We start from the raw sequence: 15,193 nt of genomic DNA on the forward strand, positions 1-15,193 counted from the left end.
TAGAGAAGAAGGTTTGTTTGTTTGTGTGTTTGTTCATTTACACATTTAAACCCTGCAGGAACTAGTGCCACCAAACTTTGCATGGCCTTTTCTTTCATCCAGTTCTATAAGAAGGTTGAGGGCTATGTTTGGATAAAAAAAATTGAGCACAGATGAAACCATATAATTGGTATGCAGGCCACGATCGAGTCTTGTGCTTATACACTCACGAGGTTTTTTTTTCCTCTGGGATAATCGCTGTAATATATGTTGTGAAGATCTATGTTGAGGTTGTAGTGATTTGTTTTCAACAACACAAATTTAATTATCATCGTATTTACATGTGCGCCTGTTATTTAAACGGTTGCTTTACACAGGTTTACCAGCGAGCTGTTAAAGATATCTGCTCATACCACACTTATCTGCTCCATCACCTCGCTCAATAGTCTTGCATGTCACATTATCCGGCCCTGGAGCTTTATCATCCATTAATATTTGTCGGTGTTCTTCACTTCCTGTACTCCGACATGGATCTCTTCTCAAATCCCTTGCTCAGCCCCAAGATCGATACTCTCTGCTAGTTCCCCTGACTGTTCCTGTGTAAATGCAGAAGCAAAACAACTATTGAATAAGCCTGCAATGAAGATCGTAATGCCTGTTTCAAAACAAAAAAAAGCTTTTCATTGGTTTGTAGTTCTGCTCGTAACAAAAATGCTAAATGTTATTGTCTCATAGTTCGTCCTTCTCGTAGTTCCTTTAAGTGTGACTGCTTGAAAGCCTTCATAGTTGTTCTCATAACTTTAGTTTTGTATATTTTGCACCCTTTTTGAAATCTACCCTTTAGTCATTATATGGCTGATAATTACACAACTGGAATTAATGTACTTATCTAATGATTCAATAACCATTAGCTGACACTGATTTAAATAATATAATCATTGGCATTTATATTAATTTGCCTGTTCCTAGCTGCTTCTGTTTCTCTCTTTGCATCCTGACTCCCCCCTACCCCCCCCTCCCAAATCTTCACACAGTCTCTTGCACTACTCGAAGGTCGTGCTTGTGCTGCAGCTGGTCAAAGTGGTTTAATGGCACTTTATGAGGCCATGTTCTCCCAATACAGCATCTGCTCCGCACAGGCAGGCAACCGCACCGTGTTTAAATGTTGTACGCAATAATTGAGATTTTCAGATGATCCAGACACTGATGAGGTCCAGGTCCCAGTCAGGAGTCATGTTGATGTGAAATATCTGGATTAAAGACAGAAGTGGATATGGATTATTGAAATTCATCTTGGTCTCAAAGCATGATTTGTGCTCTGTGAACATGATTAACGTTAAATTAAGTTACAGACATTGTGTTTGTAATAGAAAATTGGTGGGTTGAAGATTATAACACCACAATTTATCAATCATCAATTTGATTATCTTGGTTCCATTCTGTAATCTGGAAGAACAATGATTTAAACTAGATCGGCACTCGGTAGAGCACATACCTTCCCAAAGCTGAATAGTTTACGTTTTGTATCCCATTGATGGGCCGGATTTGCATCCGGACCTGAAACAAAATCTAATCAGCTTGTTCTTGTCACCAAACCAACTCATCTACCAAGTTTTGTCCAAATCCTTCCATACCCTTATGAGATATCATGCTATATATCGGTTTCGCCATATCTCTCAATGGTGAAGAATCACTGAAATTTTTTTTTTTTATTCTCATACAACAGATCCGGATCTGAATCTTCGGCAAAATTGAATAATTTGTCCATGTCACACACCCAACCTGTCCACCAAGTTTCGTCCAAATCCATCCATAACTTTCTGATTCATCCTGCTCATAGTCACACAGACAGACAAAGACAGACAGACAGACAGGGCTGAAAACATTACCTCCATTCACCAAAATCAGACATTCTGTGAATTATTCTTGATAATTTGTTATTCGACTTTAAACTCGGTTCAAACATAATTTAAGATCAGAAAACCCCTTTGATTTTCAGATTCTGGTGACAAATATGGACTTTAATGACGAACAGAAGAGGAGGAATCTGGCGGGAACCCTCTCCGAACTCCTCAGGATGAATATCGTGCCCATCGTTAATGCCAATGATGCAGTTGCACCCCCTGATGATAAAAGAAGAGAACAACATGGGGTGAGCATCCTTCTATGCCTCTGTTAATATCCTGCATCTAATGGCTGCACCAGTATCACTTTCTCAACAAACTTTTGCCTGTTCCCCTTTGTTTGGATGCTCTCAGGAAATAAATATACAAGATAATGACACCCTTGCTGCACGCTTGGCAGTGGAGATGCGAGCGGACCTCCTTCTCCTGCTTTCCAATGTGGACGGTATCAAATACATGCCACATTTCTGCCAATTGCTGGACTTCAACTTTTTTTTGCCTCAAAAGTGGTTATTATTTATTAATAATAATTAATTGTTCAAATTCGAATTGAAATTTGTAATAGTTTAATATTATTGTTTTTGAATATATTTGCAAGTGTGCACATATTTAATTATTTATTTTAGCTTTTTTTTTTTCCTTCTTTTTCTTGAAACTCCACTAGTATGTCATCATGATTTGAGCCAGAATGTATGAACAATGGATTCAGAGTAAATGTGTATCTGATGATATGGTGATGTAATTTTGGAGTTGGATTATTATACCATGGACAACTGTTCTTCCTGCTAAGTATAGTAATGTTGGATGGTATTGTTGATAATAAAGGTTAGTTATGATGAAACTCTTGATGATTTTATCAATTCTACAGGCCTTTTTGACTGCCCTCCGGGATCAGCCGAAGCCAAACTCATTCATACGTTTTACCCTGGCGATCAGGATGCTATAGCATTTGGTGGGAAGTCAAGTGTGGGTTTAGGAGGCATGGAGAGCAAGGTGAGACTGCCATGAGGAGAGCTGGGATAATCTGTGGCCCACTCATGGTACCCTAGTCAAAACAATGGTATGTCGACTACAGGACATACTTTACCTTGTTGCTTGATTTAAAAATTTATTTATTTATTTATTTTTTGTCTTGAATGTAAGGTTCAGTTACTATGACCCATATGTGTGCAGGTGAAAGCGGCACTATTAGCACTTCAGTGTGGAACGGCTGTGGTCATTGCTAACGGAACGGATCCCAAACTCACCGGCCGTGTACTTGCAGACGTATATGGAGGGAAGCGAGTTGGGACGTTCTTTTCTCATGTCAAACAGCAAGGTTCGAAAAATCATTTCATTTTATTTATTTCTATACAAGATGAAGACTTGTGGGAGAGTGAGATGACAGAGGGTAAGAAGGTAAAGAACTGACAGTGGAGCCATATTTGGCATTCAACAACTGGGAATGAACGAATGGGAAGGAAAGGGAGGAGAGGGAACACAGTCACCAGGTGGTAAGAGGGTTTGGTGATGGAGGGACTAGGATTAACAGGAATAATAAAGATTGTGGGTAGGGATAGGAGGTGATGTGAGATGATAGTCCATCACTTGTCTGAAGCTATTGAGAGTAGGTTTGAACAGCCTCAAGAATGCAATTTCACAAACATGCAAAAAGAGGAACAACAGTGGAGATGTGCAGTGAACCTGGATTTTGAAGTTTATCCAGGAAATAATTAATGGAAGAATGTTTGCATTTTGGAGAAGCTGGAGAGAGCCTGTCTCATCATGGGAGATTCCAATAATTTTGAGTGCATTGGGTTCGACCAATTCTAGAGGAGAGACAGATATGATGCTGAGCAACAGCCTGTGAGGGAGAGCAGTGCTCCATGGATCTATTGGCCCTTATAGGCTTTGAGTAGTTCCGATCTTTCAAGGAATCACTTGGAATGACAGAAGATACCCAATCTGTGACTGGCTTTCGAGGCCAGCTTTCAATAATCAGCCAATCAGAGGTCACAGCTGATGGTGGAGCCTAGAAATTCAAGAGACTGAATCTCTTCCAGTGGTTGACCATGGAAATATATCCGTGTGTTTTTTTGATGGTCTTTTTCCAGAGCGACAGGGTGAGACTGTGACATTTGCGAGAATTGAAAAACATTTTATTTGGCAGAGCAACATCCAATCAATTCAAGATCAGCAGACACACAGCTGCTGTCTGCTTGTCAGTGGGATTGGCATACTGAAAGCCAAAATGTGGATAAATCTGTGAGAAGGATGAGAGGCTTTTCTAGCGCATTGTAGAGGTCATTTATGTGGATGTAGAACATGAATGGACCTCAAGATACTGGATTGAGGCACTTCAGCCTCCACTGGGAGAGGAGAGGGTTCTTGTGAAAGTAATGCATTGCTTGTGTGAGTGGAGGAAGAAGACAGCAGGTATAAAGGTGGCCTTGGATGCCATGGACAGGGAATTTGACAAGCAAAGCAGGATGCCAGATTTAATTGAATGCCCAAGATATGTCCAGCAAGACGGTTCTTTTTTATTTTTAACTCTGCCACCGAAGGTGGATGGAGGTTAAGTTTTCACCCTTGTCTGTCTGTCTGTTTGTTTGTTAACAAAATATCTCAAAAAGTTGGGGACAGATTCAGAGGAAATTTTGTGGAGAGGTTGGGTATGTGATAAAGATTAAAGGATTAGATTTTGGTGAATATCCGAATCCGGATCGAGATCTGAGAATTTAAGTGATTTTTCACCATTGAGAGATAGGGGCAAAAATGACATAAAGCATGATATCTCAAAAAGTTGTGGACGGATTCGGACAAAACTTGGTGAACCAGTTGGATATGTAATACGGAAAAATTGATTCGATTTTGGTGAAGATCAGAATCTGTATGTGAGAATATTTTCAGTGATTCTTCACCATTGAGTGACAGGGCTAAAACAACACATAGCATGATATCTCAAAAAGTTTTACGGACGGATTCGGACGAAACTTGTGGGATGAGTTGGGGAGGTGACAAGAACAAATAGATTAGATGTTGGTTCAGGTCTGGATGCAGATCCAGCCTATCAGTTGGATGCAAAACATAAACTAATCAGCCTGGTGGAGGTATGCATTCTAGTGAGTGCCCTTCTAGTTTTTGATGGGTTTCTAAGGCTCTTGGAAGATCTGATGCACGCACGCACGCACACACACACACACACACACACACACACACACACACACACACACACACACACACACACACACACACACACACACACACACACCACATCCTGACACAAATACCAGACAACACAGCACTTGACGTCAGATAAACACAGCCATAATAATATTGGGGGAACCCACTTTCAAAATCACTCTGGCGGCGCCATCTAGATGGCGGCCTTTTACCCTTATTCAGCAGTCAGCATGGCATGTTTAAGGAGAAAGTTACCAAATCCCACATCCCCCCTCCTCTTGCCCCATACCTCATGGGATGCCAACCAATGGTGTTCATCCACACTCTATCTGCGAATTGCTGAGTGTCAAGCGAAGAAGCAGCATGTACTGTTTTGTAAATCAGCCAGGGCAGAATCAAATTGTTGACCTCCCAGACTCAGAGCAGATGCTCTTACCACAATGCCATTGAATTTGGTTCTTTACTCTTGTTTGAGATTTAGGGCTCTTACCATTGCCAAGAGAGCAGCAGCAGCACCTCCATAATCAAGAGACTGGGATGGAATCTGAAGTGATGGTCAGAGATTAGGTTGAAAAGAAGAGATTTGTAATCAGCAGCATTGATGGATTCCATGACTCTACTTAATTATCATTGGAAGTAAGCTTATTGTCCCATAGTTTGAGAGTACTGTATCTGTTTTTTCATACTTCTTGTGATTTGGAGTGATCCATCCATCCATTGGGATCATACTCTGTGCAGAGCATTGGTGCTGCCCAATCAGTCTCCTTGGCTATTGGGCACAATCCTGGATGGGTCGCCACTCCGATACAGGATACCAGCATGCTGGCACTCATTTTGCCGACCTCGGAAGGATGACAGACCGAGTTAACCCCAGCTGGTATTAATTCAACAGCTGAGCGGGATTTGAACTCAGGACCCTAGGATCCCAAGCCCACCACCCTAACCATTAAGCCAACACCAGGCATATTTGGAGTGATGTTAGTGGACTTGTAGGTGGATAGGAGACAGCCAAAGGAGGACAGATTGAAAAAGAGAACACACAAAGGAGAGGCACGAACAAGATTTGAAAACATGAGTACTGATGCCATCACTGATGAAGATTCGAGGCTGTATCGAACATTCTCCATCTTCTCGGGTATGAAAGTCACAGAGTCGTGAAGATCGTAGATACAAAGGGTTAAGGTGGATACAAACCAAGATGGATACAAAGTGCCTGTTGTTTGTGTCCTTTATGACATCCTTAAAAACAGTAAGTTTCCTGTTTGGAATGGTCTTAAAATTTGTTTCACTGCCAGACAGGCAGACAGAGTAAAGAAGTTATCACACTCCTCTCTGGGCATGTGTGATCGAGACAAATTCAGAGCCAAAGTACTGTCGCAGTATCATTTTGCCTTTGGTTTCATGATATGTGAAAACACATTAGCTTTGGTTTAACAGGGTTTCCTCGCAGGGGTTTTGAGAGTTTTTACCATTGCGGTTTATTCAAGAATTGACTCGGAATCCAAAACATATCGGACGTCTTTTCTTCCACGCTAAATTGGTGGCCCCAACATGATCCAAATGGTTGGACAAGGAGTTGTAAGCATGCAGCCAGTCACCGGGAATGATCAAGCAGCCGTGCCTTTCCCAGACGCTCAACTCGCTTCATCGGTGGCAACGGTTTGATTATGCTGCCGCCATTCTTGCTTAATGACCCACAGCTGTGGTTTATGCAAATCAAAGTTGACGTCAATTTGACACCTGAAACATTACTACCGAGTTGACGCAAATCAAATATTGTTGGCTCTTTGTCACCAGAGTAGACGACGACGGCGGAGAGAGATATTTTATGACAACCTCCAATGAACACTCCAAACATGACTTTGGAGGCCGCGCTCATAACGCTACTACTACCTCTGAGTACTGCCGCTTTCAACAACTCCTTACAACCAAGGATTTAGGAGATCGGAGACCCACCCAATAACTGCGTCATATGCAGCAGCTTCTCAGTGAGTGCCATGCCACCTTCGACCGGTCGCTCCTTCGTGAGTTGTTCTTGCAAAGTTTATCAGCACACGTCCGCTTGTAACTTGCAGCTAATGCAAAGCTGGCATGACCCACCACTGCGGATCTGGCTGGTCATCTCATTGACATGGTTACACAGACTGCAGTTTACATGACACCTCCACCACAGCACATCACACAGCTACAATCTGAAATGATGGACCTTACAAATTTCTCCAAACCTCAGATAAGACCTTCACACTCAATATTAACCATGGTCATGAGACAGTATCCATCGTTTGCTTGAAGCTAGCTTTTGTTGATGCAGCATCAGAACCGACCCTCTCACTGACCAACACCGACTACGACAATACCCTCATATACGACTTGCTCTGGATGTCATGTACACTTCCCAGAATGATGTTTATGAGAGTACATTTTGTTTGTTGACCATTTCTCGTCGCTGTGACTTTTTTATTTTTTATTTACATGGACAGTTTACATCACTTCCACACCATATTGTGTTCTATTTGTACGTTCTGTTTGATTAATGCACGAGGAGGGGGAGTAGTGTGGCAGCACCATTTTACCTTTGGTTTTGTAATATGTGAATACACTTTAGCTTTGGTTTAACGGGGTTTCCCGGCAGGGGTTTTGAGAGTTTTTTATACCATTGCGGTTTAATCAAGAATTGACTCGGAATCCGAATGTCTCAGAAGTCTTTTCTTCCTCGTTAAAGTACTGATAAATTTGGTTCTTAACTCTTGTTGGTTCGTTTTCTACAGCCAATCAGATGAACTACAGGTCCGTTTTCCGATCCATGTTCAAAATATCACACTCAATTGAAATTAAGTTGTTTCTCGATCATAAACTGACATTTGTAGACATAAGGACAGACAGACAGAAGTGAACCAATTGCTGAACCCTGCTTTTCACTTCGTGTGCTTCTTCTTCTTCTTCTTCTTCTTCTTCTTCTTCTTCTTCTTCTTCTTCTTCTTCTTCTTCTTCTTCTTCTTCTTCTTCTTCTTCTTCTTCTTCTTCTTCTTCTTCTTCTTCTTCTTCTTCTTCTTCTTCTTCTTCTTCTTCTTCTTCTTCTTCTTCTTCTGGCTGCTCCCTTTTAGGGGTCGCCACAGCGGATCATCCGTATGATCCGCATACTGATATAGCACATGTTTTACACCGGATGCCCTTCCTGACGCAACCCTGGTCGCCTCTTACGACACAGGGATATGGTACACCTATTTTAACCGGGGTATACACCAACCCAGTATACTGATACTCATTTCGCCAACCTCGGAAGGATGACAGGCTGAGTCAATCCCCTGGTGTATTAATTCAGTGGCCCAACGGGGCTTGAACTCAGGATGTTTTGGATCCCAAGCCGCTGCCCTAACCACTGCGCCAACACCAGGCTTTTTTTTCACTTCACTTCACTTTTTTCACTTTTCACTTCGTGTGCACGGGGAAATAAGAGTGAGATTTTTCAGTGACTCGTCGTAAAGTCGTACTCTATTATTTACTTTCCATCCGGCTCTCTCTCCCATTGTTCTTAATCATGTTTTTGACGTCTTCCATCAGGCCCCAGTGTGGAAGAACAAGCAGAGACAGCAAGAGAAGCTGGAAGGGCCCTCGCTTCCCTGCAGCCTGAGCAGGTTTACACCTCTTTTTTTTTTTTCTTCTTTTTTTTTATACAACTTTCAGGAGAATGCATTTCTTGTGAAAACAAGAGAAGGAAATGTGATTGCATTTATAACTTTGAAGATTGCTCACGAGAAGAGGATATTCTGAATAATTTTACCCATAATGCTGGATAATCTTTCTTTTTTTTTTACAATTCCATGAATGTGTATGCACATTTAATAAAGTAATCATTCAAATTAGTTTATTGAAAGTACTGTCGGACTCGGACCCCGCTATTTGCGGATTCTCTATTCACGGAACACATGTATTCGTGATCTATAAAATGCGACCTGCTTCAACATCCATGGCCTTGTGCTTCATGTTTTCATGTTTTATATAAAAAAAAATTCTTCATGTTTTCACGGTTTTCTTTTTTCCGCTTTTTTGCAGTTTTTTTCACGGATTGCAGTTTTTTATTTGCATATTCACGGTTTTTCCCTGGATTTTTGATTTTCACTCATGAATCACGAACCGCAGGAAACCTATCCCCCCTCTTTCCATTGAAACAATTATCCCGCTATTCACGGGATTTTCCAGGAGCGTATCCCCCGTGAATAGCGGGGTCCAACAATGCTTAATTTTGTAATAGCAGCAATAAAAATTTTTTTTTTAATTATTTGACATTACCAAGGTCATTCTTTAAAAAGATCATGGAAGATCTTTTCCCTTTCCTGGGACCTGGAAAAGTGTTCTGTGTCTCACAGTAAGTGCTTTTGTCCTTATCCACATGTGGTTTATTGGCAATGATATTATCAGACTGCAGAGTCAGAGGGAACAGCCAAAGAGCAGTGGATGAACCATTACTCACGATTCTAAATCATATTGTGCATGGTTAGAATTGAGAGAAGCAACGTCATGTCACTCTTTCTGTAAGAATATTAGATTGTGTGAGTATAAATATGAAGGACAGTAAGAGTGTGCTCTCTGCAGCGAGTGGAGATCTTGTGTCGCCTGGCTGAACTGCTCACTGAACGTCAGGAAACCATCCTCGGTGCCAACAAGCAGGATTTGGAACAGGCCAGAGCATCAGGTATCATGATTCGCTTCCAATAATCAGCACACCTGGCAATATGTACTTGGCACCAGGTAATCATAACTAACAACCATTAATCATGACTCAAAATCTGGCGAAAACCATTTCGCCTCCGGAAATCAGCAAACATCATCAATAACCAGCACTCTGTTAATTTGCAGTCGGCACTCAACACCTGGCAATAGGCACTTAGCACCTTGTAATGGCCAACCAAAACTTGGCAATAGCCATTCAGTACTTGGCAATAGTCAGTCAGCACCTCACAATAGCCAATATACACTTGGCAATTGGCACTGGACACTTAGCAAAATGCACTGGGTACATAGAAATCATTAGTAGGCACCTGGCATTAGCCACACCCTACATTTATCACTTTGAAAGTACATATCAGCACTTGGTACATATGTAAATGCTGAGTGACAGATGGAATGTGTAGTTAATGCTCGGTACTTAATGACAAGTTCTCTGAGTGCATAGAGATTTTGATGATGATTTCTATCAGTGCTCAGCACAGAAATCAGCATTCAGCCCCTGAATATTGGCACTGGGCACCTTGCAATAGCCAGTAAGCACCAGGTAATCGGCACTTGGTACCTGATCACCTGCACTTGGCACCCAGTCATCAGCACTCGATACAGAGTAGCTAACATCTCATTAGCAAGATAATGACTTCACCCCTCAATAGGAATATTCATACAAAGCAGTTAGTTAAAGGGGAACCCAAATGCTCAGACCACCTCAACGTTAATCTATCTCTTGATTCCCGACAAAATAGATATGATATGTCTTTTTCCGATTTCCAAATTATAAAGTTGGTTAATTTGTGATTAAAAGTTGAAATCTTCTCCTTCTCCTTCTCCTTATCCTTATCCTTCCCCTTCTCCTTCTCCTTCTCCTTCTCCATGACGTTGCACCAGGAAGTGGACTGTCATATCCGTACTGTATCTGGGTTACATTGCAGAATCATTGAACTCAAAACGGTGAATAATTTTCGATTTTCCTCAAATATGCTGAGTCGATGCGTCCTTGGTGCTTGTATAGTAACACAAACCAAGATGATTTCATACTAGACCAATGACCGAAAGACCCTGAGTTTACCAGAAATTGGACGAGGTTTGTCCGAAATAGCCGAGTGTGGATCGGGCCGACAAAATGTTTGCTTTTGTGCTCAGAACATGCTACAGAGCACTGTTATGAAACAACAGAGATGGCTAGGTCTTGTGGTTATCCACCACGATTGAGAGAGGATGCCATCACCACAATAAAGTGTAAGAAACAGTCATCATTCGAAACTGTAACACCATCTCTACCCAGCTACCAGTATATGTACATGGACAATTTCAGTGGTGAATCAAACACCTGTTGCCATTGCCCAACAGTTACCACAAGAGCACCTAAATAATTATCTATTATGAACACAAATTTATACAAATCAAATGAACCACCATCTATTTATAGTGGAGGGAAAGAGTGTATGTATGTATGTATGTATGTATGTATGTATGTATGTATCATCATCTATTCCTCAAAGAGGATTTGACTGAGGACATAAAAACTTTCAGGGTCCCACCCCTTAATCCCCAACCACCAGCACCACTCCCCCCCCACAAGCCCCCATGAACCACCACCCTTACAATAACGACCACCACCCGACCTCCCTCCATCATTCCCCCCTCAATTCCCCATCAACAATCACCCCACAATACCCACCACAATCCCACACCTCCTCCCCACCATCCCTCCCACAACCCCCCATCAACCATCACCCACACAATACCCACAACTATGAGCATGACATGACACAGCACCGTACCAGAGCATGAACACAGCATGACACAGCATGAAAGTGACACGACACGGCATGAATGTGACATGACACGGCATGAACGTGACACGACACGGCATGAACGTGGCACGACACGGCATGAACGTGGCACGACACGGCATGAACGTGGCACGACACGGCATGAACGTGGCACGACACGGCATGAACGTGGCACGACACGGCATGAACGTGGCACGACACGGCATGAACGTGGCACGACACGGCATGAACGTGGCACGACACGGCATGAACGTGGCACGACACGGCATGAACGTGACACGACACGGCATGAACGTGACACGACACGGCATGAACGTGGCACGACACGGCATGAACGTGGCACGACACGGCATGAACGTGGCACGACACGGCATGAACGTGGAACGACACGGCATGAACGTGACATGTCACGACATGAGCGTGGAACGGCAGGGAATGAACAAGGCATGACACGGCACGAATACGGCACAACACAGCGTGAACACATGACATGACACAGCACAGCACCAGAGCACGAACACAGCAAGACACGACATGAATGTGACATGACACAGCATAAACTTGGCGTGGCACAGCATGAATGTGGCATGTCACGGCATGAGCGTGGAACGGCAGGGAATGAACAAGGCATGACACGGCATGAATACGGCACAACACAGCGTGAACACATGACATGACACAGCACAGCACCAGAGCACGAACACAGCAAGACACGACATGAATGTGACATGACACAGCATGAGCTTGGCATGGCACAGCATGAGCGTGGCATGACACAGCATGAACAGGGCATGACACGGCATGAACGTGGAACGACACGGTATTAGCACAGCATTAACACAACATGACATGACACCGCACAACACCAAAGCGCGAACACAGCATGAACGTGACACGACACAGCATGAACGTGGCACGACACAGCATGAACGTGGCATGACACAGCATGAATGTGGCACGACACAGCATGAATGTGGCATGACACAGCATGAACACGGTATGGCACAGCATGAACGTGGCAGAACACAGCATGAACACGGCACAACACGACATGAACGTGGAACAACACAGCATGAACACGGCACAACACGGCATGAACGTGGCACAACACAGCATGAACATGGCATGACACGCCATGAACGTGGCACGACACGGCATGCACACGGCATGAACGTGACATGACACAGCATGAACACGACACGGCATGATCACCGCATTGCACAACATGAATCTGGCATGGCACTGCATGCACGTGGCATGACACTGCATGAACACGGCACGGCACGAACACGGTATGACACAGCCTGGAAACGGCACAACACGGCGTGAACACGGCACGACACGGCACGAACATGGTACGATACAGCTTCACACCATGAACACGGCACCATAGCACAGACAGCACAATACATTGTCACAGCACGGACATGGCACAACACACCACCACATCATAAATACGGCAATGAACATGACATGACACAGCACTACAACCCCATAACATGAACATGACTCAACACAACACCACTGCACGATACAGTGCCACAGCATGACACAGCACGAACACGGCACCATAGCACGGAAACAGCATGACACAGCACCACAGCACAAATACAACATGACCACAGACACAAATAGCATCCCAGGAAAGTATGAAACAGGATGATTCTGGAATATAAACGATACCTGGTCAGCCTGCAACGCTGGGACAAAGCATTTGTTTCCCATTTTGTCCGCAGTGTCCGAGTGTGCCTGGGCAGTGTCGGCTGTTGGCAATGGTGGGTATTTCTGCTCGAGTCATATATAAATTGATTGATCAGGTCAGGTCAGGTATGGGAGCATGTGCCAGAACAGCGCGTCGCTGCGTCCACTTTCCGCCGGTACTCCAGGGGCCTCCGTCTGGCCATCCCCCAGGCAGATGCCAGCCCCATCCCCATCTCCTTGAGATGATGGTCAACCTGCTGCAACCACGAGGCACGTGGTCGGCCCACTGGCCTCCTCCACTCATGAGACTCCCTCGCTGAGAGAATCTGGTGAGCAGGATCAGCGTCAGGAAAACGAGCCACATGTCCATACAGCCGCAACTGACGCTCACGGACTATGCAGGTATCAAATCTCATCCGAGTCTCTCTCAGCAACCGCTCGTTGGACACAAAATCCGACCAGCGATATCCAAGGATTCTCCGAAGAGACCTGGTACCAAAGGAATGAAGTCTCCATCTCAGATCCTTGGTCAGAGTCCAAGTCTCGCATCCATAGAGCAAGACTGGAAGTACCAAGGACCTGAAGACTCGGACTTTCGTCCTCCCGCACAGGGACCGGCAGCGCCACACCCCATGATCCAGTGAATCCATGACTCCCCAGGCCTGACTCAGACGTCTATTGACCACTGACTCACAGCCAGCAGAGACATGAATATCACTGCCAAGGTAAGTGAATCTCTCCACGACCTCAACATCCTCACCACAAACAGACACAGACAGGACAGCAGCATCCAAGATGTCACCGAAAGCCTGGATCGTAGTGTTGACCCAAGAAACCCGTAATCCCAGCGGCTCCGACTCCTCATTCAGCACCTCGAGGGCCCCCAAAAGGATATCTAAAGTCTCTGTAAAGATGACTGCATCATCTGCAAAATCAAGGTCCGAGATCTTGACATTCCCAAATGATGCACCGCAGCTTGATCTCTCCGACATCCTCCCTAAAATCCAGTCCATACAAGTGCTGAAAAGTGTGGGAGCCAGTACACACCCCTGACGAACTCCAGTCACAACTGGAAATAAGTCAGAGATGGTACCACCACACTTAACAGCACTCTCAGTACCAGAGTAGAGTTCAGACATCAGATCGATCAGTTTTGGTGGCACCCCACGAAGACCAAGAATCCTCCAGAGGACATCCCAATTCACTGAATCGAACGCTTTACAGAGATCAACATAGGCTGCAAGCAGCCCCTGCTGAAACTCTCATCTGCATTCGGTGAGGACACGAAGAGCAAGGATACTGTCAATCGTTGACCTCTTTGCTGTAAAGCCTGACTGCTCTGGACGCTGGTGCTCAAGCAGATGGTGGCGAACCCTATCAAGAATTATCCGAGCAAAGACCTTGCCCAGCACTGAGAGTAGCGTCACCCCTCAGTACTTGTTGCAGTCTTGGCGATCACCCTTCCCTTTCCAGAGAGGAACAACAAGGCCCCTCTTGCAATCAGTTGGGATGATGCCTGTATTCCAGGCAGAGCACAAAACTGCATGCAACGACACGAGTGCAGCATTTCCACCAGCCTTGAGAAGTTCAGCATGGATGCCACAGATCCCTGGAGCTTTGCCCTGTTTCAACTGGTTCACCGCAGCCCGTGTTTCCACAAGCGTAGGTGGACCACAGTTGATTCGAGGGTCAGCAACAGGGATTGTAACACCCTTGATGTCCAACTCGACAGCTGGGGGATCAGCCTGGTACAACCGCTCAAAGTAACCAGCCCAGCGGGCCTTCACTTCAGACTCCTCTGTCAAGAGCCTACCACTCTCTGCTCTAACTGCAGTGCTCTGAGCAATGGGCTTGGATGAACGCAATGCGCGAATTCCCCTGTAAGCGGGACGAGAATCACCTGTCCACAGGTGATGCTCTACCCCC

At 44.5% G+C, this 15,193-nt stretch overlaps 1 protein-coding gene across 1 annotated transcript in view; it reads left to right on the plus strand.

The window, feature by feature from the left end:
* ALDH18A1 (aldehyde dehydrogenase 18 family member A1) overlaps positions 1-15,193 on the plus strand; it is an 89,508-nt gene that overhangs the window by 23,069 nt on the left and 51,246 nt on the right. The window contains 7 exon segments of the mRNA XM_085879621.1: positions 1,014-1,118; positions 1,979-2,143; positions 2,145-2,328; positions 2,752-2,876; positions 3,057-3,201; positions 8,607-8,680; positions 9,639-9,738. Coding sequence (XP_085735747.1) covers positions 1,014-1,118; positions 1,979-2,143; positions 2,145-2,328; positions 2,752-2,876; positions 3,057-3,201; positions 8,607-8,680; positions 9,639-9,738 — 898 coding nt within the window.

The sequence above is a fragment of the Eptatretus burgeri genome, chromosome 4 (assembly GCF_056783735.1).
Source record: "Eptatretus burgeri isolate ZD-2024b chromosome 4, Ebu_testis_v1, whole genome shotgun sequence".
NCBI classification, from domain to species: Eukaryota; Metazoa; Chordata; class Myxini; order Myxiniformes; family Myxinidae; genus Eptatretus; species Eptatretus burgeri.